This window comes from Cupressus sempervirens, chromosome 10 (assembly GCF_028749045.1).
Source record: "Cupressus sempervirens isolate cs-2001-9-10 chromosome 10, ASM2874904v1, whole genome shotgun sequence".
NCBI lineage: Eukaryota > Viridiplantae > Streptophyta > Pinopsida > Cupressales > Cupressaceae > Cupressus > Cupressus sempervirens.
In genome coordinates, this window is record NC_143127.1 from 956,110,996 (window position 1) to 956,134,933 (window position 23,938).

At 33.6% G+C, this 23,938-nt stretch overlaps 1 protein-coding gene across 1 annotated transcript; it reads right to left on the reverse strand.

Moving 5' to 3' along the window:
• Positions 1-4,184: 4,184 nt before the first annotated feature.
• LOC149537148 (plant/protein) lies at positions 4,185-23,140 on the reverse strand. The gene is made up of 4 exons (XM_089807248.1): positions 22,830-23,140; positions 21,302-21,434; positions 4,846-5,041; positions 4,185-4,752 (listed from the first exon to the last, which is right to left on the reverse strand). Exons 1-4 carry the CDS (start codon positions 23,016-23,018, stop codon positions 4,533-4,535), a joined length of 738 nt encoding a protein of 245 aa, XP_089663374.1. The 5' UTR covers positions 23,019-23,140; the 3' UTR covers positions 4,185-4,532.
• Between the last annotated feature and the right edge of the window lie 798 nt (positions 23,141-23,938).

The following is a 23,938-nucleotide window of genomic DNA, read 5'->3' on the forward strand; positions in this document are numbered from 1 at the left end:
TATGTTGAACATGGTGCAGCCTTCATATCCTATATGTCATATCAACATCTTATAATATGTAGCAATCATTGTATTTCAATTACAATATATATTTATGTTGTAAGGCATATTCATCAACCTAGGCTACATGTATTTATACCTCATCTGAATTAAAATTAGTACCTCACAAATTAAGGCATGTGGTGGATTGGACAACACTACATCATACAAAGGTACTAGATAAGGCTTTCAATAGAATGGGAATACATTAGATCATATAGAGATGTTATCTTGCAAGGAATAATTCACACACGCAGAAGAAGATATAATAAGGGGAAATGGTTAGGCTAGGACACCCTTTGTAATTTTCCTATCCACCTTTAGGAAAGGAAAATACTACACATTATATATTGATATGGATTGAAACTCCCTTTATCAAGTTATAAATGTATAAAATAGGTAATGTCATGTTAACAATATATCTAGTCTATGTACGTGTATTTGTGCTCCTTTTTTTTTGGTATTTTAGGAAAGGAAAATACTACACATTACATATTGATATGGATTGAAACTCCCTTCATCAAGTTATAAACATATAAAATAGATAATATCATGTTAACAATATATCTAGTCTATGTATGTGTATTTGTGGTCCTTTTATTTGGTATTGCAAAACCTAAATCAAGACTTATCTTATAAAAAAAAAAATTAATTGATAAAGTTATATCTCTAACCTTCGTACTATTCTTATTTTAATGTAATTTGTGAAACTAGGACAACTATTAGGGCATTCCTAAAAAGGGGATATTGAAAAGAGTAGGAAAAAATATATAAATTTAAACTTTCAAAATTAAGAAATAAATCATCTACAACCAGCATATACAATAATGTCATATGAATAAATCAAGTAAGCAACAAGAGCTCTCTGGTAGAATAAGATATTTTCTTTTTGTGGTTAAATCATAGCATTTGAATAGCAAAATAGAATAATTATAGGGAAAAGCATTAACAATCATTTGTAAATATTTCAAATGTAAATCAAATCTAGATTTTAGTTTAATATCTACAATTTGATTTTAAATTTATCCTAAAATAAAGGGGGACAATTTAATTTGTAATAGAATGCAAAATAATTTAATTTTTAATAGAATATAAAATAATTTCTCTAAAAAACAAAAATATTTACCTAGCTAATTAAATTATATTAATATTTAACATTAGAAAAGTGAAATGGTATTTTACCATTTTTTAATATATCTTCATCGATCCATAAGAATAGTCATGTTAGTATTTTATTAGAATGGATAATTGACACCAATAAATATTGATATGATTTTAATTGGCTATTTACTATATTTGTATTTTAAAGATGCTTCTTCACAAATGGTGGAACAAAATAGAGATTGAAAAACAAAAAAAAAAAAAAATTGAAAGCTTTGGCACTTCAGATTGACAGCAATGCAAACATTTCAAACCCCAAAATTCTAAGTCGTGCATCAAGAAATGAAGCATAACAAACAGAAATATCATTGTAAAATATAAAAACAAATATATCAAATATCAAATTCAATTATTTTCCCATTTCTTATATAATCGCAACAATAAAAGAATAACATTTTTAGTGGTTGGAAATACTAAATTTTTAACAAATATATATAAATCTAACATTAACATATTAAATATTAAATTTGTTAATATCTATTACATCATTTAAAATTTAAAAGATTTGATAAAATAATATATATTATTAAAATTATAAAATTCTAATAAACATGTCAATAATTATAATCTAAATATTTGAAGTCAATTCAAATTGTACATATTAATTTCTTTTCATTAATCATTACTTTAATAATTTTTCTGCTGATTATTCTCGTATCTGGAAGCCTTCTAGTTTAAATAAATTGAATTCATCCTACCATCTCATTATATGAATGATTTGTCAGGAAAGCAACAAAATTGCCAAGAGTATAATTGCAATCGCATATAAAATTGTGTAGACATCGAAAGGGCAATGAAGATAAAAAGATAGGTAAAATATTTTGAGGAAGACGGTCATCGTTGGCACTGACAGATGCACGAAGCAACAAGTAAGGTGTGGTGGATGCATTTACAGATATACATTTCAAAAAAGTCGTTTAAAAACGTTATCAAATGTAAGAACCCTTCATGAATTTTTCAAATCCACTCCACTTTCAGTGGCAAATTTAGATCTCAACTTTTTTTACATAGTTTTTCTACAGCTGTTGTTGCTTAATCAGGGCCATGATTTCGTTTTTCGGATTGAAATTTTATTTAATTTTGTTGGAGTTTTCATTTTTGAGTACCATAAAAATGTTCTGAAACTTGAAATTTTCTCGCATTTTTTTCGCTCAAAGAGACCTGAGCATTTGTTTGGCAAAGGGTGAAGAGAAAGACAAAGACAAAGTAGGAGCACTTGTTTGGGAGAAGCCAGATGGGAAAGATGAGTTTCAGCTGCAATCTCTTGCTTGTTTTGGTCCTAGGATCCATCCTCACTGCAATACCACCGAAGTCCACCAAAGCCATACCACGTCTAGTCCAACACAGCTTGTAGGAGCAGCCATAGTGCGCCAAAGCTGCAAAGGCCATAATGTCCGTTAACACTGTGCAAGGGGATCATTTAACTCCATTCTAATCCCACCCCCATCATGTGGTTAAGTTTATCAGTACAACGGCAAGCAGCCAGAGGGCTAGCTGTCTCTATCTGGTGCTAAATCCTCAGCTACTTGCTTCTGACTTTTTGAATACCTGTATGCACCTCCTTTGTTCACATTTGAGGACCCACCTTGGAATGGATGCAATCGCCCAAACTCTTGCCAGCTGGAATGGATAATTGGTGAACTGACAATATCATTACTGCATTCCTACATAATGTCATTAATGCATCCTTGTCTTTTTTTTATAGTATTATTTGAATTGGAAAAATAATATTAACCCCAGGAAAATTAAGAGTTCCCAATCAGAAAAAAGAAATTAATGGAAAAAAAAAGATTTTATAAATAAAGCATTTGAATGATGCTTTAAAACTTTAGAAATAAACGAATAAATGAGAGGGGGTCAAACAAAAACAATAGTTCCCTGCCTTATATAAGGCAGGGACTAACAAAGTCTTCCAATATGATGAGAGGAATTCAAAAGGTCAAATGGAACCAAGAGTGACAACGAACACAAATCTAAGCTCCATGCGCCAAAAGCAAAGCTCCAGGAAGTAACAGTGGCAGTCAACCATTCAATTTTCTCGAAGCTCCCCACTCACCCCAGAGAAGCATGTTTTGTGGATTCAAGATCATTATAAATCAGAACTAATATTATTTTCTACTTCTAATCTGTGCTCTAAGCAAATGTGTCTTTGGCCCTCAAACTCCCATCCATTGGTGATCCCAAAAAATTTCAAATTCGGAGGCATTTTGGAAATTTATTGCAAAAACAGGAAATGCCACGGGACATTTAGCTTGAGAAGTCCCTGATGGCAAAGAAACTTTTAGAAACCGTGGCATTAAAAAAATTCTTCATGAATCTGCAGAACTTATAACTGTCAACTATGATATAACTGTTTTGGAATTCCTTCATGACATTTATAATTAGCTATGAATCCAATCACGATACATTTATTGCTGTTATACCACTGTATCTGCTATCTCTGTAGTCATGATTAAATTTATTGCTGTTATTGTCTTAAATTTGATGCCATGTTTTTAATGTTATGTTACTCAATATTAATTAAACTTACTGAAATTTGACACTCTCTCTCTCTCTCTCTGTATACAATAGATGGCCTCCAGACTGCCATTCGACCGTCCCTGTCTCCAAAATGCCATGAAACATAGATTTTAACTGGCAAAACTTACTATACATTGACAGGCCTTAGATTTTCTATGATGAAAATCTTTAAATCTGAGTTGCATCTAAAATAGTTTATATTTAAACATAAAGATCCTGCTTTTCCTTTCTCTGCGTGCCAAACCTGGAAAACAATAATAGTTTTTTGCATCAACATAAAGCTTGACAAATAAAATTGGTTGGCACCCTGACTCATTAAAGACGGCTGCACTATTTAACAGCAGTTGATTAAACAAGTGAAATCTATGTTAAAATACAAAATTATGATATAGATCATCAGGTAAAATCTTGGAAGTAGGCTCATTAGGCAGTCATATGCTTGAATTCAAATACCCAAAACAATAGAAGATAATAACTCTTAGCTCAGCATTGCCTCATAGATCAGTAAATCTTAATTCAGTAATATAATAAGCCAATAATTGCCAATCGATGCATTCATGATGGTCAAACTGAAGCTTTACCATCATGCTGTACGACATCCCAGTGAACAAACAATTATGTAGCAAATGAAGCTTGAAGATATTCCTCAAATGCTAAATATAAAGATCTCCCAGTCGATGATGCCTTGTGCATTTTCTGTATCATTTAACACATGCCCTAAGCATTGCCGCCCTGGTAAATGCTTTAAATATATCAAACTTGACAGTTAGAAACAACTATGTCTGGATCCTTGCTTTCATCGGGTAGCTTTGCTAGTCAAACTGTTGTCGTAGATGCATCTCAGTTTCACTCTTCCATGTGGCATGACTTGACTGGCCTTTCATTCGCTTATTTTTTTCTCTGTCTTTAATTGTTGAACCTTTTTGCTTCTCTTTGTTAGGATCCCCAATAGGCCGATCACCACAAACTGGGCATACTACACCTTCTCGTGCATTAGAATAGGTCTTTGGCACACCACACTGAAGGCACATCCTTTATTTACAAAAGATAAAAGTCAATCCCTATTCATCGTTAAATTTTCTGCTCCAAATGAACTGCAAGATTAAATAATCTGAAACAACTAACCCCAATAACTTTGCAGCATCTTCGGGAGGTGGCATGGTTGCTCCAGGAGTTCGCCGGCTATCACCAGGACTTGATGCCAGAATAGTCTTGGGTGGTGGCATTTCTTTGCTGGATCCCTGTGATACAGTCCCTTCCACATCACTACGAACACGTTCATGCATACCCACCAACTGCGCTTTAGCCTCCATAACAACACCTGTAAAAGCTCACTTCGATCATCGTTAAATGACAGGAATACCTCTTAAATTTTGTACAATATACACATCAAAACAGGCAAAAACTATCAACTAGAAACTTCCATATATTCAAAAAACTAAAAGCGTGAATGCAGTCAAAAGCACATGGCATTTCAAGAACATGTTTTTGGCAAGCGACCAGAACTAGGGCATAAATGTTGTCATTAATGACAACAAAATCATCTGGTAAGGTCACTTGGATTAATGATGAATTTTGGAAATGGTTAATCATGAGAAATGGCCAAGAATATTACAGGAAAACAGTTTAACAGTTCAAATTTTTTTATCGGCGAGCTTAGCAGAACAAAAATTATTGGCCACAATTTTGGATATCGTTAGAATGATGTTTGAATATGATGCAAGTATGTTCATCTATGTTAAGATGTCAGTTGACACATGTTTTGAATAAAGAACATGAAGACCAGTTTATATCACTGAATACAAGACAAGTGGCAGTGATGGGGCATTTTGGCCTAAGGAATTGAATTACTAGGCAATGCAGGGGCAACATCCTAGATGTTAACTCTTAGCATATTCTATTGCCATGTTAAAGTTCTGACCCAGAAATATAGATAAACAGCAATTAAAAAAACATAAACAATATACAAATGACACAAAACATTTATCCTGGGAAAACCCTTCTAGAATGAAGGGAAAAACCCAGCCACACCAACAAAATATCTCTTTTATTGATAATAAACTTCAAAAGTACAATCCTTTTGCTTGATGCAACATATATAATAAGTAGGGAGACTCTTCATATTAAAACGAAAGGTCTCTTTGGGTCCTTCATATTTCCACAAATATAACACTTCACATTTCCACACACATGCCTCTTCGCATGACGTATGATACATGCCTTTTTACATAATATTAACTTAAATATGATCACAAATATCTCTTTCAGCTGAAGATGACCATAACAGTCATAACAAACATATTTGAATATTTCTATGTCATACGGTTAGAGATGAAGATCTCTATCGCAGCTACAGACTTCAACATGCCAAACGTTTTATCAAAACAGTTTTGAAAGTCAACTAGATAAAGTAATTGGAAAGGTATATAAAGGAATCAGTTTTCACATCTAGAGCATCATCACACAGAGGTGGCATTGGAACTGATTTTGGGGAATCCGTGTCACTTTTCCTAGATGAACCATTTGATGTGCCAGCAAATTTTTTGTTCACCATATGAAAGGGTTATACTACTGATTTCAATGAGTTGCCAGATGCTTTTCATCATCATTTTCTGTGTGAATTTCTGATTGCTGCATTGCAAGAGACTGTAGCTTGTAACAATCTTTGGATTTGATTGTCTATTGATTATTTATGGTGAATCTGCATTTTCCAGTCATTCTAGAGTACACCAACTTTAGGGAAGAGATTTCGCATCACTTGCTGTTGTTACATCATCAATTCCAGCTGGATGTTGATTGCCATATTCATCATTTAACATCAGAAATTATTTGCTAGTTGTTTCTATTATTCCATGAGGTTCATATTTACTGTGTACTTCCCAATCGCAGCCTCATCTTCAGCCATGCCCCATCAAGGAAGGGGCAATTAAGTATTGCATCTGTTAGACGAGGGCTTGCTCAATGTTGACCTTTGTTTATAGCTGTTTCCCAGCTGCTGGTTTCCTGTCCCTACAACCTCCACCTACCAGGATTCGGCTGTACTTTCAGATCTGATCGATAGTTCGTGCACATGCAGAACTATTGTCCTCAATCTTGACATCACCAAATTGTGACAACCCTATGCAATTTTCTCATGGATTCATAGGTGTCTCCTCTATGTTTCGAGTTTCAACACATTGATAAGGTGTTATAAAGGCAGTTCATCATCCTTTAATTATACGTTACATAACTTGTTTGCATGTTCTTTTTGAAAGTTTCCGTAAAGTTAAACCTCCAATGCTTGTCGGTAAGAGTTTTTCTTCTCTAACTGCTAACACTTGATTTTTGGCAACTTTCACATCTATTCTTTGTCTTTTACCTTTCTTGTTAGTAGTTTTTAGTCTTGCTTTTCCTTTGCGATAAAAGCCCTTGGAATTCTGCTTGTTTTGAGATAGCTAGCCCTCAAACAGAGTTGTCTAGCCCAAGTTATAAAGGAAAAATTGGGGTTTTTCAGGAAAATCCTCCAAAAGTGGGCTTTTTATTAGCAATTGCACAAAATAAAATTCTCTATAATATATGAAGTGGATTTTGACATCATAATTTTAAAAAATTTATGAAATTTAGCATTTTTTAGTCTATTTTCATATAACTTTATTGAAAACTCTAGTTATTTATTAAAATGCAGAAAGGTGGAGCTTTTATCATTCATAGACTATAGCATACATCAATATGCAAAACACCTATTAAAAGCTCATTGCCAATAAAATATACATCCTAAATACATATAGGTGGACTTTTTATATGCAATAACACATTTTTATATCACTCAAGTGCTTATAAGTGGGAAATTTGAACCCAAAAACACATGCTATTGCACTTTAAAAATCCATTACTGTGTTTTTTGACTTGAGTTATGATTTAAATGCATAATGGTGGAGAATTTGAACTCAAAAGCACATGTATTTTAAATAGTATGTGTTTTTGCATCTTAAAAACCCGTCTATACTTCTTCAATAGAGGTGATTGGACATGTTAAAACACATGGAGTTTTTGAAGTGAAAAGCACATGCTTTTCTATTCTAAAAACATGTCATTGCTTGCACTAACACTACAAACTCATAATGGTGGGGAATATAAAAGCAAAAGTGCTTTTGCATTCTAAAAATACGCCTTTACTTTCGTTTGCACTAGAAACTCATAAAGTGGGGATTTGGAGAGCAAAAGCACATGTTTTGGCATTAAAAACCCATCTATACTCACTTTTAAATGTGTTTTTTATCAAACAAGCTTGTGTGGCAATTTTTGAGAGGAAAGCATGTGTTTTTTACTTTCAAAAACCCAATTATTTTGGGCATTTTCAGCAGCAACAGGATTTTGGAGAAAAGAATCACAAGATTCATAATAAAAAATCTATGATTTTTTCCTCCAATGGGGTCGTTTTTGCATGAAATCTCTCAAGGATCAATGTTGGCTCCTTAAAAGTGCAGGTTTGAAAGGATTTAGTAACAAAACAGCCCCTTTAGGACATGTTTTTGCCCAAAATGACCCATTTTTGGCCTTTTTCATCAAATTCAAATGTTTTGCTTCCAAGGTGAGTTCTTGGGTATTGTTTATCATTTGCAACTTATCATTCTTTTTAAGTTGCCTTTGATGCCCTAGATGCCATTTTTAATATGCATTGCATATCGTATATTGCTTCGTCAAAACAGTTGCTATTTTGATACATTTTAAATCTCCAACTTTCTACACTTGGCAAACTACGAATTTTGACTCAAGAATGCATTCATTTTGCAAAGATTGAGTCAAGATTGTAAGCCTATTTTACTCGGATTCATGCAATTATTCTAAATTCAAAAATCTCTTGGATTTGCTTCAGATTTTGCACAAAGATTTAAAAATACTTCTCTCATTTTTGGTGAAAAGAGGTAAAATTTCTTGTGAATGTCATAGCGCAGAGTTGTATATGTGTATTCCATTTTCTTTGTCTGCAAATCCCTTCATTTCATTTTCAGATTTGCATTTGTTTTGTATATGATGTGTTCCTTCTATCTTCTGTCTAAATTCTCCAAGTCGCATGTGCAAGCACTTCACCTTACTTGTATGTGCAGTCAGGATTTAAAAAATTTGTTCTTGAAATAAACTATCATAGAAAGTGAACTCATTTGCCACATGCTTTGCATACAAAAAGCCCACCTTCACGCTAACACACACTTCACCCGCACTTGTTATATTGCTGCCATGTGACTTAAAAACTCATGATGTGGTGGTTGCTCGCATATGCTTGCACATTTACTTCTAATGAAAACACAATAAAGTAGATGTCATTCCATGCATTTTTCACACATAAAGCTTGCTTTCCACACGTGCATTGCCCTCCAAAAACTCATTTTTGGGTTTTTCCACCATATAAGCACACATTTTGAGCTCAAACACATACATTCATATACTGTCCCAAAAGTTCACAGTCATACTCCATATGCAATGCTCCCAAAAAACCTTGTTTTTTAAGTTTTTTCATTTAAAGGGTTGGTTTAACCTAAATTTCTTCATCTTTCATTGCTTAAAAGCCCTTCAATCATGCATTTTCATTTAAAGGGTTAGTTTAACCTAAATTTCTTCATCCTTCATTGCTTAAAAGCCCTTCAATCATGCATGCAAAGAAGAAAGGGGGACATGAGGCAAGAATGATCACATGATGGAGCCTACAATGAGATGAGAGAATGATTATATGCATAAAATGTTTGCAAGACAAAGATGGAAAGAAACAAATATGTTTTTCAAGAGACAACCACCATCATACTACAAAACGATTAAGGATGCAAGTTCGTGTTCCAGATCAAGATGCTTCCACCAAACCTGAGCACATCAACCATTGACCATCCTATAGCAGCATGAAAACCAAAAAGGGATGATATATTAGAAGTCCTGTCTTGCCAAGCACTTTAAATTTTTCATCATCCATTTGTAATTTGTAATCGACATATTACGTGTAATGGAAAAACAAGTTGTAATTGCATGTGATAATATCATGTGCAAAGTAGTAACATGTAATCAGGTTGCAAGTGCATTTGGCATGTAACTTTGAATAGGTCAAAGTTAGTTAGTTTGTTAGAAAATAAGTAAAGGTGTTTAAGGGTTTTCCCCTTCGTTCTCCACCTTTCTCTCCACTCTTTTCCTATATAAAGGAGGGAGCTCATTGTAAATAATCATCTTTTGGCAATGCAAGAAAATTCTGCCAATTTGTATATGTGCTCTAAGACTTTGTGCTGGAATGTAGATCAAAGTTCTTTCAATAAAACGGGCAACTTTCTTTCAAACTTTGTGTTGATTCAAGGTGTTATGTGACAACATTTTATAGATATTGATTGTGAATTTTAATGTTTTGTTGAAGGGGGATTTGAATTCAATTGTGTAGATTTTGAGCTGCCCATTGCATTCAGAGCCAATTTGAAATTTTGAAGACTTTGTGTTGCAGGAGGATAAATTGTAATAGATAGTAGTAGATACAATTACTTAGAGCTAAAGTCCTTAGGCTTCAATTAAAAATCTGTTTTTATTAAGTTTGATAGTATCCGATAAGAGACTTTGTGCCTTACTAGATATTCTACTTGAGCCTTAATTTAGAATAATCACAGGAGACTTTGGGTTCTTGTACTTATTCCACAAAATATAAAAATTAAACTACTACCACTAGTGTTGTTCTTACATCAATTCTAGAGTCACTGGTATTATTGTAGCAGTAAGGCACTTTTTAAAAAATTTGAAAGTTGTAGATGTATGCAAATCATTCCTGAAAAAAGAGGAGTTGATTAAGAGAACCGCCTTTTTGTAATTTCAGTTAAGTTCATGTTGAAGCCACCTATGGCAAGAAGGGAGCCTCCCCTATTGCTGAGAAGAGAGATTTAACTCACTACACAGTTGTTTAAAGTCACAATTTTGTAAGTTGCAGTTTCAGTGACTTACAAAAAAATTTAGCCAACAAGACCTTAGTGACATTATATGTTTATCGCAGCAAATAACTGAGTTGAGGCAGTCACTGTGTTTACACATTTTATTTCAGCTCATGAGCACTGAAATCTGTGGACATTAAATTCTGAATGCTGTCATTGCAGCATTCAGTTTGCTCCTTGAACTGATATACTTGACACAGATATGTTCTTGGTCAAAGAAGTTTGGATTCCATGGTTTTAACTTTTTTTTTCAACAAGTAATTTAGATTTGAATATAGACTAGTTCTTTGTGCAAGAATGCATGCATTGTAAACATTTGAAAACCATTTAATGCAAATATCTTGTTTTGGATCTCTTCATTTGAATTGGTTTTAATGTTTGAACCATGATAGGTTTCCTTCAATTACAGTTGCTAAATGATACAATGAGCACGCTTTGTTAATCAGCATACTGATTATAAGATCTCTAAATAGCTCTTATCAAAGATTTTCAACATCATGTTGTAGATAGTATTACTGATTACTCTTGGATAATTAACTAAGTTACCAGATTCTCTCCAAGACCTAGGAATTGCTGGTTCAATTCTCTCAAAAGTCTGGTCCTTGTCAGATTCTGTCAAAGGTCTGCTTCAGAGACCATATGTTGCTGGGAATTCATTGAGAGGAAACCCTGGCAAAAATTAGACAACTTTTGGGTGACTTTGGTTTCCAGCAGAGGAACCCAGACAGAATTTAGGATAACTTAAGAGAACTTGGTCGAAATACACCGTTTTGTTTACTTTGAATTTGAGATGTATAAAAGTCCCACGCATCTATTATGGAATGTATGTAATACCATAATTTGTACATATAGCCTAACATGTATAGAAAACAATGGATTGAACAAAATCTAAAGAGATCTTTACCGTGGATGATTTTGGATCCAAAGCTTGCTTTCTTGGCTTCATCCAGTCTGATCCAAAGCTACTTTCTTTGAATCATCCAGTATGATAGTTAATGTGTGAAGGTTACAATGTGGCAAAAATCACAACCTTGACCTTAAGTAGACCTATAGCATTACTTCTTGTGCTTCTGATTTGTAACAGCAGGATGATGATGATTTACTTGATGGTTTTTGATGATATTTGATCAATGATGGCTGATTATTAATGTTGACATTACTGTTTTTTAACTGAAACATTGATATGGTGGTGTATTTTGCTATGTTAATTTAATATTAGCATAGTGGTCTATGAACTTATTTGCTGCTGTACATAAGTACATTACACACACACACACACACACACACACACACACACACACACACACACACGAGTGTGTTTTAAAACATTTATTCTTGTATGGGCAAACCCAAAATGAATCCGAACCCAACCCCAAAAAATTTGAATGAATTTCAAACTTGAATCTCGAACCAAAATCCAAACCGGCAACTTAGATAATTAATGAAGATTTACTCAAGTATGCTTCATCCAGTTGGCTTAGTGCTTTGATATATAAATACAGCCCAGCAACTGTAAATGTCTTTACAACCTAGTTGCAGTACTCAAGTTCTTATAGCTGATGAGTAACCTTATTATCCTTGCAAAGGTTTCCTTGTTACAAACTATACTCTGTAACCTAGATTGGATAAAGACACCAATCTTTTTACCTCCTGCTCTCTCATTGCCATCAAAAACATACATACATAACACAAATCATTTCATAATTACAGTAGAAACACAGTTCTATTCAGCTTTTCAAGCCCCATTTTAAGAAATGATCCTACAATTTGAGAGCCCATCACTGAAAATTCAATTGAAGGTTTGCATTGATGTTTCACAATTTGGACTGTCATACCTAAAGTAAGCTTTTCAAATGCGAATGTCATTAGGTATATAACTGATATATGACAGTCTTGTCTTGTTTATAGGAAGTTTTCATATTTGAGCTAGCAAGCTCTTATTCTAAAAAAGGGGACACTTTTTCAATAGCTTTATCTACATGGGGTGAGGTGGTCCTTACGGTTCACTTTTGTTTATTTAATCTCTGTTAAATTACCTCACAAGAGCCTCGGGACTACCTTCCCAGACTTGGTACAATCTAAAGAGAAGAAGCTAACCTTGCCTTAAACGCTAACCCCTTTACCACCCCATCTTTGATCATAAGCCACACCCTCCTTTCCTGACTTGACAATCCCAATGTAAGGATGTGTGCTTGTGCTTTAGAATGCAAAATTCTTATATTTGTTGTATGGAATGGCAACACAAGGCAAGGACTTCAGCCATCGGTTCAGTCAATATATACAGGGATATACATGAGCAAATCCAGGGCCCAATCCCATTCCCAAAGCAAGCCCTTTGTGAACTAGTCTTATAAATTCTTTATATATTGCTTTTTCTTTGCATTATAATTTTTGTTTTGCCATCACATTTCATGGAAAAAATAAATTATGCAGGCTAACAGCATCAATTTGTCTTTATACAATAAGGGTTGGCCACAGCCAATGTGACTCTTTAAGGCCTGGTTCTAGCTTTTAAGTATTAAAAATCAAGTAAAAATAATATAGTTTAAATTGAAAATATTTATTAGAGCTTATAATGTAATTAGTTATTATCAATACTCAATATATTTAAATTTAACGCTTAAACATTTATTTATTTATTTTTAAGTATTTTGAAATGCAAAAACATTTCAGTGTTGCTGTTATTTCAGTATTGCTGTATGGAATGGCAATACAAGGCAAGGACTTCAGCCATCGGTTCAGTCAATATATACAGGGATATACATGAGCAAATCCAGGGCCCAATCCCATTCCCAAAGCAAGCCCTTTGTGAACTAGTCTTATAAATTCTTTATATATTGCTTTTTCTTTGCATTATAATTTTTGTTTTGCCATCACATTTCATGGAAAAAATAAATTATGCAGGCTAACAGAATCAATTTGTCTTTATACAATAAGGGTTGGCCACAGTCAATGTGGCTCTTGAAGGCCTCGTTCTAGCTTTTTTTAATTTGTTATTAAAAATCAAGTAAAAATAATATAGTTTAAATTGAAAATATTTATTAGAGCTTATAATGTAATTAGTTATTATCAATACTCAATATATTTAAATTTAATGCTTAAACATTTATTTATTTATTTTTAAGTATTTTGAAATGCAAAAATATTTCAGTATTGCTGTTATTAGGCTAATAAGTATAAATATCTATATAGTATGGAGCATAGTTCGCATACTTGGACTTGGAGAACTTAGAGTTTTTGGCTCAATTTTTAAAATGACCATATAGCCGTTGAGATTTCATGTGAAGTCAGTTGACAAGTAAAATTAGTTACGATAATGTGAAATGGTAAGATGGTGAAACGTTACAATTTCATATGAAGTTGACGTGCTAGTTAACCGTTATGATGATATTTTAATGTTATCTTGGAAAGTTGGTTATTCATCATGAATTCGTAAGAAGTGAAATGGTGGTTAGCCTTGATGATGGTTATGAATAATAATTTGTTATAGTAATTGTGATAATATTGAGGAATATGATAATATCATGGAGAATTTCTTCCCTACAGGGGTGCATCGAAGGGGGGACAAATGTCAGAAAAGAGTTGGGCACGAGGGCACCACCTACCATTGAGTCAACAGGTATGTGCCTTGACCACCTCGAGCAAGGATGAAATGGCTAGACAAGCAAGAAGTACAAAGGATGACCATGAGATAACCTATTAAATTAAAAACATTATAAACTCAATAAGAAATATTACCTTCATTATATGGATGAGTCTCAGTGAACTTGTTATAAGATCACGTCTTAGTATAGTAATATCGTGCCTATACTCATACTTGTGTGGGTATAAAATGGGTACGTACATATGTGTGTGTGTGCGCGCGCAATCTCAATATTTGGCATATACATGTATATTTATGTACATATGTATATACACACATTAAAGTTACCCAGACAAGCATAAATGTAAGAACGATATTAATATACTAAGGCATGGGTATGGCTAATGTTGCCACCTTTATGTTTATATTTTTTTCCATCTTGACTATTGTCATTTTTTAATTATTGGGCATGTTACATCCCAAATTTTGCCCTAATTTTTAAATTGATCATAACTGTTGGTTTAACGAATTATTTTTCCTGATCATGTGAAACGAGTTAGTTAATTATATACATTGTATCAACTGTTAACAGATTATTTCTTTTCTTGATCATATGAAATGAATTAGTTAATTATAAATGTTGTACCAACTAATAACGAATTATTTCTTTCACGATCATGTGAAATGAGTTAGTTATTATAGACGATAAAATAACCAATACTCTATAACTGTCATTAGATGATTAACAATATATTTTGAATTAATGTGTGGGCAAGAATGTTTTGATTGGGTGATTGCAAGAGAAGACTGGAGAAGGGGAAAGCATTGCTAAACGGGATCATCGGAATAGGATGGTCATTTGGTTTAGTCATCAGGATCGGCAAGTATGACCTAAGACTTCCTTGGAAAGGATACGAAGACTTGACCGTAGGTTACATTATGGACATGCATGAGCTATTTGGAAAACAACATAATAAAAACATAAAGTAATCTAAATTAAAATATAATTCATACCTTAGAATTAATATTAAATCTCCTTATTTTATCATATAATAAACCCTTAAATACGAACACATAAAAATGAAGTGGCACCAATAAATTATAATTATATAATCTAATGATGTCACCTCATCAATGTACATATATGAACGTACATAAGAGCATATAATAATAATAAAATAAAATTTAAACTCTTCAACTTTTTAATTATTTTCCCTCTTTGTTTCTCTCATTTTTAAATTCAAATTTATGAAGTATCCGAATAGTCTTCTTGATAACCGATGGTAGCCAAAAGGTCACGGCTGACCGTTAAAAAGAACATCTAGATTTGATTTGGAAACAACTTCCTTCTTTCCCTTTTGCATTCTCCTTAAACTTTCCTTTCTTTCTGCATTGCCTCTACCTCTTCTTCCATTTGCTACAACATCTTAACAAGCCAAGTGATAACGTTCTCAGAACGATATTGATTCAAAAGTTCTAATTCTGATTTATTCCTTTCTCCCTCAAATCCATCAACGAAAGGAGTACAGAGCAAAGGATATACCGCGGGTGATCATTAAATTCCGACCGTGTGAGGAAGAAATCATCTTGTTGCGGGTCATGTGATTTTTGCTAAGTCCAATCCAATTTTAGTCAGATATCTTTTCTTTCTTTTCTAAATATTATACCAAGAAGACAGTGCTTTATTTGGTACGTCTACCATTATTTGATATTGCTACTATTGAATGATTTAAACACTAGTCTGAGTAGAATGTGTAATATAAAAATGTAACTTTCACCCTTAGTCGGAACTTCATAGGGATTGATATCTTGCCTTCTGATTTTTCTATCAAGTAACCTTGAGCTTGTTTTCAGTTATGGATTCAAAAGATGGAAAACTTTAATGAATTTCATGAATTGATATTCATGCCTGTGTTATCACCATGTTTCCAAAACAATTTGCAGAGGTGTAAATAATATCATAATACTCAAACACCGAGGAATTCACTGGCAAAGAAGCCACGAAAGGTGAAGAGGTGTAAATAAAATAGAATGGATATAATCTCTCAAGCACCTAGGATTCACCGGCAAAGAAGCCACGAATGGTGAAGAGGTGAAGAGGTGAAGATAACCTACAAGAACCAAGAATGAAATCAAATAACTATGTAATGAAAGCACATAATAGCTCATGCATGTCCTGATAATGAGATCTGTTGTCAAGTCAAGTGGTGGAGATCGAGTTTACGAACCCAAATTGAAATCCTTGGCCAAGGTAGTTATAGGCATATGTGCCAATCATGAGATCTTTTTATTTATCCATCAGCTTCAGTTATATAAGTATAACTGATGGGACACTCAAACCACCGAGTAGCTCAGATGGCTAGACTTAAGAACATCCCAAGCCTGATCCCGAGGTAGGGAGGGTCATTCTATTAAGTTAGGATGTGTGGGAATAAGTATGTGCTTTTCCTCTCACCAATGCTGAGGCTTGAACAACATGATAAAAGAATTCCTCCATTATATCTGTATGTTTCTAATTTGCACTTTTACCCTTTAAATCCATAGAAGAATAAATAGATAATTTAGTTTTCTAGTGGCATAAATTAAATGCATATATTAGTTGATATAGAAATAGTCGTTGCTTTATTTTCAGCTGAACATGTTTTCAGTTAGCAATTATTAAAATGTTAGCAATGTATTCATTTATTTAATCCATTATATCAGCTGAATATGAATTACAGTTAGAATAGAAATCAGTTTCTTTATCCTAGTTAAATTTAATTAATGAAAGTCATTGTCATGTGAAATGGAATCAGTTACTTATTAAATCAGTTAAGTAGGTGTTTTAATTTGGTTGTGAAAATTCATTTGTTATAGAGCAGCCACCTATTTTTCCATGACCCTTTTAGACATCGGGCTTTATGTTAATCACTTTTCATAATAAAATTGGAGACCATGCATTATCCCTTGCCACCTCAATATTTATTCATAACTAAGCATGCCGTGGTGGTCTTTTCTTTTCTTGGCCCCCCTTCTTATTTGAAATATATGCTCTTTATGTTGGAGCTCGGCGTTTACTTCTTTTTTCACATTTCCACACCACAGTCCATTCTTGATATTGTTCATCTCTACTTGATATGGAGCAAGTCATTAATATTGTTTGGTTCTGCTCAATCTCAAGAAAACCATTGATAGTTGTCGTCTTTGCTCGAACTCAAGAGGGTGGATATAAAACGGCAGCAATGCTTTGTCTATGCCAAGTTTGTGAATCAAAACAATGTTACACCTTGGGATACTATTGGAAGTTTGGAGCTCGGGCATGTACCAAAATTATATATCTCAAGCTGTGCCAACTAAATCAGGTCATTCTCCTTGTTTTAATTGTAGTATATCTCGCTTATGATTTATTATCTAATCTTGTCACTTAATGCTTAAAGCCGGCCCATATCATTAAATTTATAACCCAGAGCCTAATGATTTTCAAAGCATTATGCTGATTTCAATATGCTAGACCTTTAATAAATCTGAATTCAAATTTAATAAGTTTTACACTAGTGCTGATTCCATATAGGGATATTATTTATATATACTTAAGATGGGGTACTGCTCCATATGTTTTTAAATATTAATCAAAATAGAAGTGCAATCCACTTATGACACCATAGGCCGAAACTGGCAAGAAGAATGGAAAATGTATAAGTATTCATGAAACAGAAAGTATATTATGAACCTCCCAAGTAAAGAGGATTGATTTGGTCAAGATCCAAGGGGAGAGAGTGGGAATAATCCTGCCATGACAGAATAATTATTAAATCAGTAATAATATTTATAAAACAGTAACTAAGTTAGCTCATGGAAACCTTTGTATAAATTCTTGTTGTCAAGTCAAGCGGTGGGTTGATACTCTAACACCGGGATGCTCAATGATGGGTCAGTGGTGTCTCGGGCCTGATTCCAAGGTAGGGAGGACCTTTCTTGATTGAGATTGTGTGGGGATATTCAAGGGTCCATAGTTGGGATGTTAAGCCCTTGGCAATGCTTTTCCTCTCCACCAGATGCCAAGACATACACAAGACTGAGCTAAGATATGCATTCAAATATCTGTTGTTAACAGGTAATTTACTTTCATGAATTTAAATTACAAGTTGAAGATATGTAAGTTTGATTAATATCGTTTAATCAATTATTCCCTCCCATGATTAGAAATCAATTTCCTCTTCCATGTATTCAGACAACAATTAAATCAATTGATTTTCCAATTGAACATGAAATATATCTGTATGCATGAGATAGGCTTACTTGATGGTTGTTATAACTGTCCTTCATTTATGTGATTACAAATATGAACATACCTTTTAACTATATTTAATTGCCATAATTAGCCATGGGAAAAATGGACGATACAGTGGTATTTGGTGCCCTAAATGGTATTGGTCATTATGATACAATGGTATAACTTTTAAGCCCTAAGTGGTACATGTGCACTAACGTGGGTTTTGCAAATGTTGCCCTAGGCAGATTCCAGTTTCAGAATTTAGGTTATGGAAAACTTAAAATCCTCAATTTAGATTTATTGATGATGCCTTCAATTGTTAGCTATGATATTTGGGTTAAACTGGTTGCAATCATTAATCACTCTCCTTGAACATAACTTTTATAAAAGTCTTCTCAGTATTATCTAAATTTCAATGTTATGCTAGTAGTCAGCTAAGAACTGAAAAAAGAGGTTGTTACAAAAACCTCTTAAAGCATCATATTTCTTTTCGTTAAATTCAATTACAAATTGTATTAAATTTAAAAGTTGACATCTTGAAAGACAAAATGCATGGTTTCATAGCAAAAAAAAATGTGAAAAACACATTTTAACCAGCATTTTACCTGCATTGGCATTTTTACCCATGGTTTTTTGTGTCTTATAAAATCACAACAATTAAACTTGTGCAAACTCGCCCAACAAAAAACAATAGAGAACTCGGCAACCCAAAGAGTACTTGGATAGCCTGCAAACTATTGTATGGAGTCTAGACATACCAATCCCCCAAAAAAATTGTTGTAGCTACATATCTAACTAACTAACTACAATGGCCCCTGGCATTAGCAGAGGATGTCAAAACTAGTGTTACAAGACGCAGACTCAACAAGTGGGTTTTGGGCTCAGACTGCGACTGGGACTTGGTGTCTGAACTCGGCAAATTGAAAACCCAAAAAATTCAAATATTTTTTACGATTTAAAACTCTTTTCATGCATCATTTAGTCAATCAACATCAAAAATACAATAATTGAGATACATAAAAGCTACTATGCACACATGCACAAGTTTATATTGATGACATAGTATCAATGCAAATTTCTAAAGGAATAAGTTAAACTAAAAGTATTAAAGGTAATAGTAGATACTATAGATTATTTATCATCATCTTGTTGAGCATTGTATTCATGTTGAAGACTGTTGGTGGCATCTCCCTTGAAGTGGATTACAAGGTTGCTCCCTCGATGTGGCACTTTGTTTTCAAGTGTTTACAAAAGAATTCATATTATATTATTCTACCATACAAGTTATTTCATAATTGCTTCACTAAAAAGAATTGTTCTTAGTAGAATAGAAAGATCATTATGAATTTTTGGAATGATATCAACTACAGAATTGCTCAAATGACATCACATTTTAACTTTATCAAATGGCCAAATTAATTGACATTTTTTTTCAATCTTTTACAAACCTTATAACTACTCTTTTATTGTTTTGGAGATGTCCAATTCTTCAAAAGGAAAGCATTTTATTTGTTGCAAATTTGCAATTCTCTCAAATTTGATAGTGCTGTTTTAAATGCTTAATAACTGGTTCCAGGACTTTGTGATTACAGATTACAATACGATGCTACTATTTTGGCAAAAAATTTAGCGAACTCCTTTTTGTAAGCTGCTTTCCAGACAAATTTTTATGTTTTATACCTGCTACATGCAACACATTTTTTACCACTCCATATTGATTGCCTTATTGGAAATAACCATTACAAATTTTTGAAACTCAATATCGCAATACGATCACAAAAGCCCCAAAAAATATTAAAAGTAAAAAATATTTAGTTTGTACTCTATGGCTTAGCTGGCCCTGGCCACAGGACTCTCCAAGTCAGGAAAGTCCATAGAATCTGCGAGTCAAAGTCCAGAGGCAACCAGCCTCTAGAAGGCTGCCTCACCTAGGGACTCGCAGAGTCCTGTAACACTGGTAGAAATATTGAACAAATAATATGCTATTATGCATCATCAGTTACTCTGTATAACCAAAACATCTGAAGGATACTAAAGATTTTTCTCTGTTCTTTCAGAAAAATGTTTTTTTTACTTTTTATTAATATGAATGAAAAGGGAGTGTGTCCCTAGTTTTTCTAGAGGGCAGGAGACTGCACGGGCTGATCTCTTAACATCCCTGTGTCGCTGGATGGCAGTGGGCACAGGGATACAAGGATGGGAGGTAGGCACTTGCCCCTATGGAAAATAGATTTATACGCTTCCAAAGTTTTATTCTGAGAAATTTCCAAAATATTGAATGAATTTTGAGAAATGTTTCAAGCAGTTGTCATCCCATGCACTGGACGTTTGGAAGTATAATTGCAGAATATGCCATATGTTTCCAGGAATTTCTGAATATTCTTAATACTATAGTCTATTTCTAATTATTTCTACAAGGTTCTGCAGTTTCAAATATTGTTCCTGTCATTTCATTAAGAAGTCTACCATAAGTTTTTAATTATCCTACAGTAGCCTTCCCTATTTAAGACACTTTTGTTTCCTGGGTTCCTCCACACATCCATTTCCAAAATTTTCAAGTAACATGGGCTTACAGTGATGTCTATACAGAATTTATCATGAGTTTAACCTTGGCAAAAGTTTGGAGATAATCTAAGCAGTATAGTGTTAGAAAAGAAACAGAAGGCTCAAACAAAAAAGGGTGCATAGAAAAACTCAGTAACCTATCAGACAAAATAATAACATTATCACGAAGACTTTGGAAGTGTAGAAAGGCATTATCGGATTTAATAAAATGAATCTGCAAGACTATGCAACTTTAGCTTCAGAATGACATACCAGCTGGGTGCTCTTTCTTTGCCTTGGAACCTTTCGCACCTTGCCATCCTCCAAAAGCATTTTTCCTCTGAGAAGGCCTGGTTGGTATTGGCTCTAATGCACTATTATTCAGGAATTCAGGAGGGCCCGTAACCTGTCAGAACCCAGAGTTAGAAATTAAATCCAACTTATGTTCAATAACTTTCAGTCTCCAGGCCACAAAATTAAAGTTAAATGAAGACTCTGCAACTACTTCAGAATTGTATTTCCTAGTGGAAATCACATAGCCGTGTATTAGTTACTGAGGATTTTTAGGAATCTTTGTTTTAACAAATATCTAACTGTTCACAAGGATAGTCCATACAATAGGCCCAGAAACATAAGCGATACAGAGATGTAGCAAGTTAACCCATAGATACAAAATGAAAATAACCTAACTTTTCACAAGAGTTTCAGACATTTGAGTTGTTCAATTAACAAATTATCATTATAATCACATCAAAAATAATGGACGTTACTTTCAAAAGCATGAACAGAGTCCAATTTCTTGTCGCCACAATAAGGAAGCCAACCACTCCAGTGGAAATGTAGTGAGGTTGTGATGCAACAACTATAGAGTATAATCTAGAGTGACCCAAATCTATGCATCAATGCAGACAAGTTCCAGTGTATTTTCCAGAACTTAAGAACTTAAGTCTCGAGTTTTTCTTCAAATATCAATTTTACAATAGAAAAACATCATATTGTGCATAATAGGAAAATATAAAAAATGATGGCCAACTATTATATATTCCCTAGGATGTGTCAGATACTTCCCGGTTGAATACTGCAAAATTTAGAAACTATACCGAAATCTAGAGTTGGATACCATGAAAATTTGACATGGGCAAGACAGATAGTTGGAAGGGGCACAAAAACAATTGCTTAAGGAGAATTTGGATTCATCACCCTATGGTTCAATTAATTACATTTTCGTTGTCTTGTGTATCCCAGAAATTTAAATTTACAAAAATGGTTAATTAAATAAACATCTGAGTTAGGTACCATTGAAATTTGAATTAGTTACCTCAAAGTAATGTACGAAATAGCTTGCATATATTGTCAAAGAAAAACGAAATAGAACAATTAGTTAGGAGCAGCGAGAACTGAAAAAGGACTGAACAAAATGCCCTTAGGGAAATTTTGTTGTCTGATCTAAAATTATCATTTTTTACAGCTAAGCACTGCGCTCAAATCATCCATGAACATATTCCAATGTTGAAATTGAGTAAAATATAGCATCTAAGTCTGAGTGTAGTCGAATTTAAGCCCACCTTAGGTTGTGCTCAAATTCCCAATAAAAAGAGGGCAAATTGAGTGATAAAATAATTGTACCCAACTCAAGATGCCGCATATCCAGTGGAGTACAAAGGACAAACTAAGCTACCCAGAATGCTGAATTTTGCAGTAATATTTAAACAAAAAACAATCCATACCCTAACTAATAATAACAATATAATTCGAAATTCAGTCAAGTTCGGATTTCAATTTTTTTTAATTAAATGGATACCTCAGAAAATGCTTGAAAAGCCGAAGGCAACAAGGAGCCAGCAGATTGTTTTTCAGTTAGTGGAGTGCTGTGTTTAGGGAATGTTTCTTCTTTTCGGGTTGGGTTTTCGTCGTCACTATCAGACCAAATGAACTGCTGAGGCTGCTCTTCCTCATCAGAAGAATATCCCTGCACGAGTGCCAGACTCATCTTCGCCCAATTAAAACTACTTTCAGAGTATTACCATTTTCATACAGGTACCAACCTACACTAAGTTTAGTGGTTTGGGGATTTTTCAGTTCATTTCCTGGCAAAGGTTGACTCTTTGCAATAAGGTGCAGTTTAATCCTCAGCTATATATAGTAACGGCTCGGAATGGAACTCCAGATCTCGAACGCAGTTAGGGTTTTGGCACAGATTTGAGGTCCAATAATAATAAAAATCCACCATCGCACATTATGCATTTTTTAAATTGAGAATGCAAATTTTACTCGCATAAAACAAGCAAACGGACTCTCGGTTCAATGGGCGCGCTGATATCCACAATCAGATATAGATATAGTCTGCTATAAAATAAAATTCACATAAATGAATTATTTAATATTATAATCTCTATAACAAATTATATCATGTTTTAAATTTGAGTTTTTATAATATTAATTTCAACATGTATATATTTTAAGGAGGGTATAAAATTGAAATTAAGTTATATTGTCGAAAGGCCCTTGGTCTATTGGTGAAGTTGAATAGTTCATAAAGAGTTGAGTGCAAGGTCCGACACCATAAGGGATGAGGTTGATAGTAACTAATTTTTTTCATCATGAAATAACTTTCTTAGTGGTCAAAAATCTCATTAGTGACAAATAGGTTCTATCTTTGAAAGTTAGCATGTCAAATGTTTTCGTTAATGTTATTTTAATTCTGTATACAAACAAACACAATCTTTATCCAAAAAAAGTAGTAACAAAATAATTAAAACAAAAGTCTATTTTAAAAAGGTAAGAGCCTATAACACAACGGTAAGTTGTGAGCCTCTCATAAGGGAGGTTTTGGGTTCGAATCTACTCGAGCTTGTGCCACTAGGAAGATCACAGCAAGAATTATAATCAAATCCATTGTGAAAGGATGAA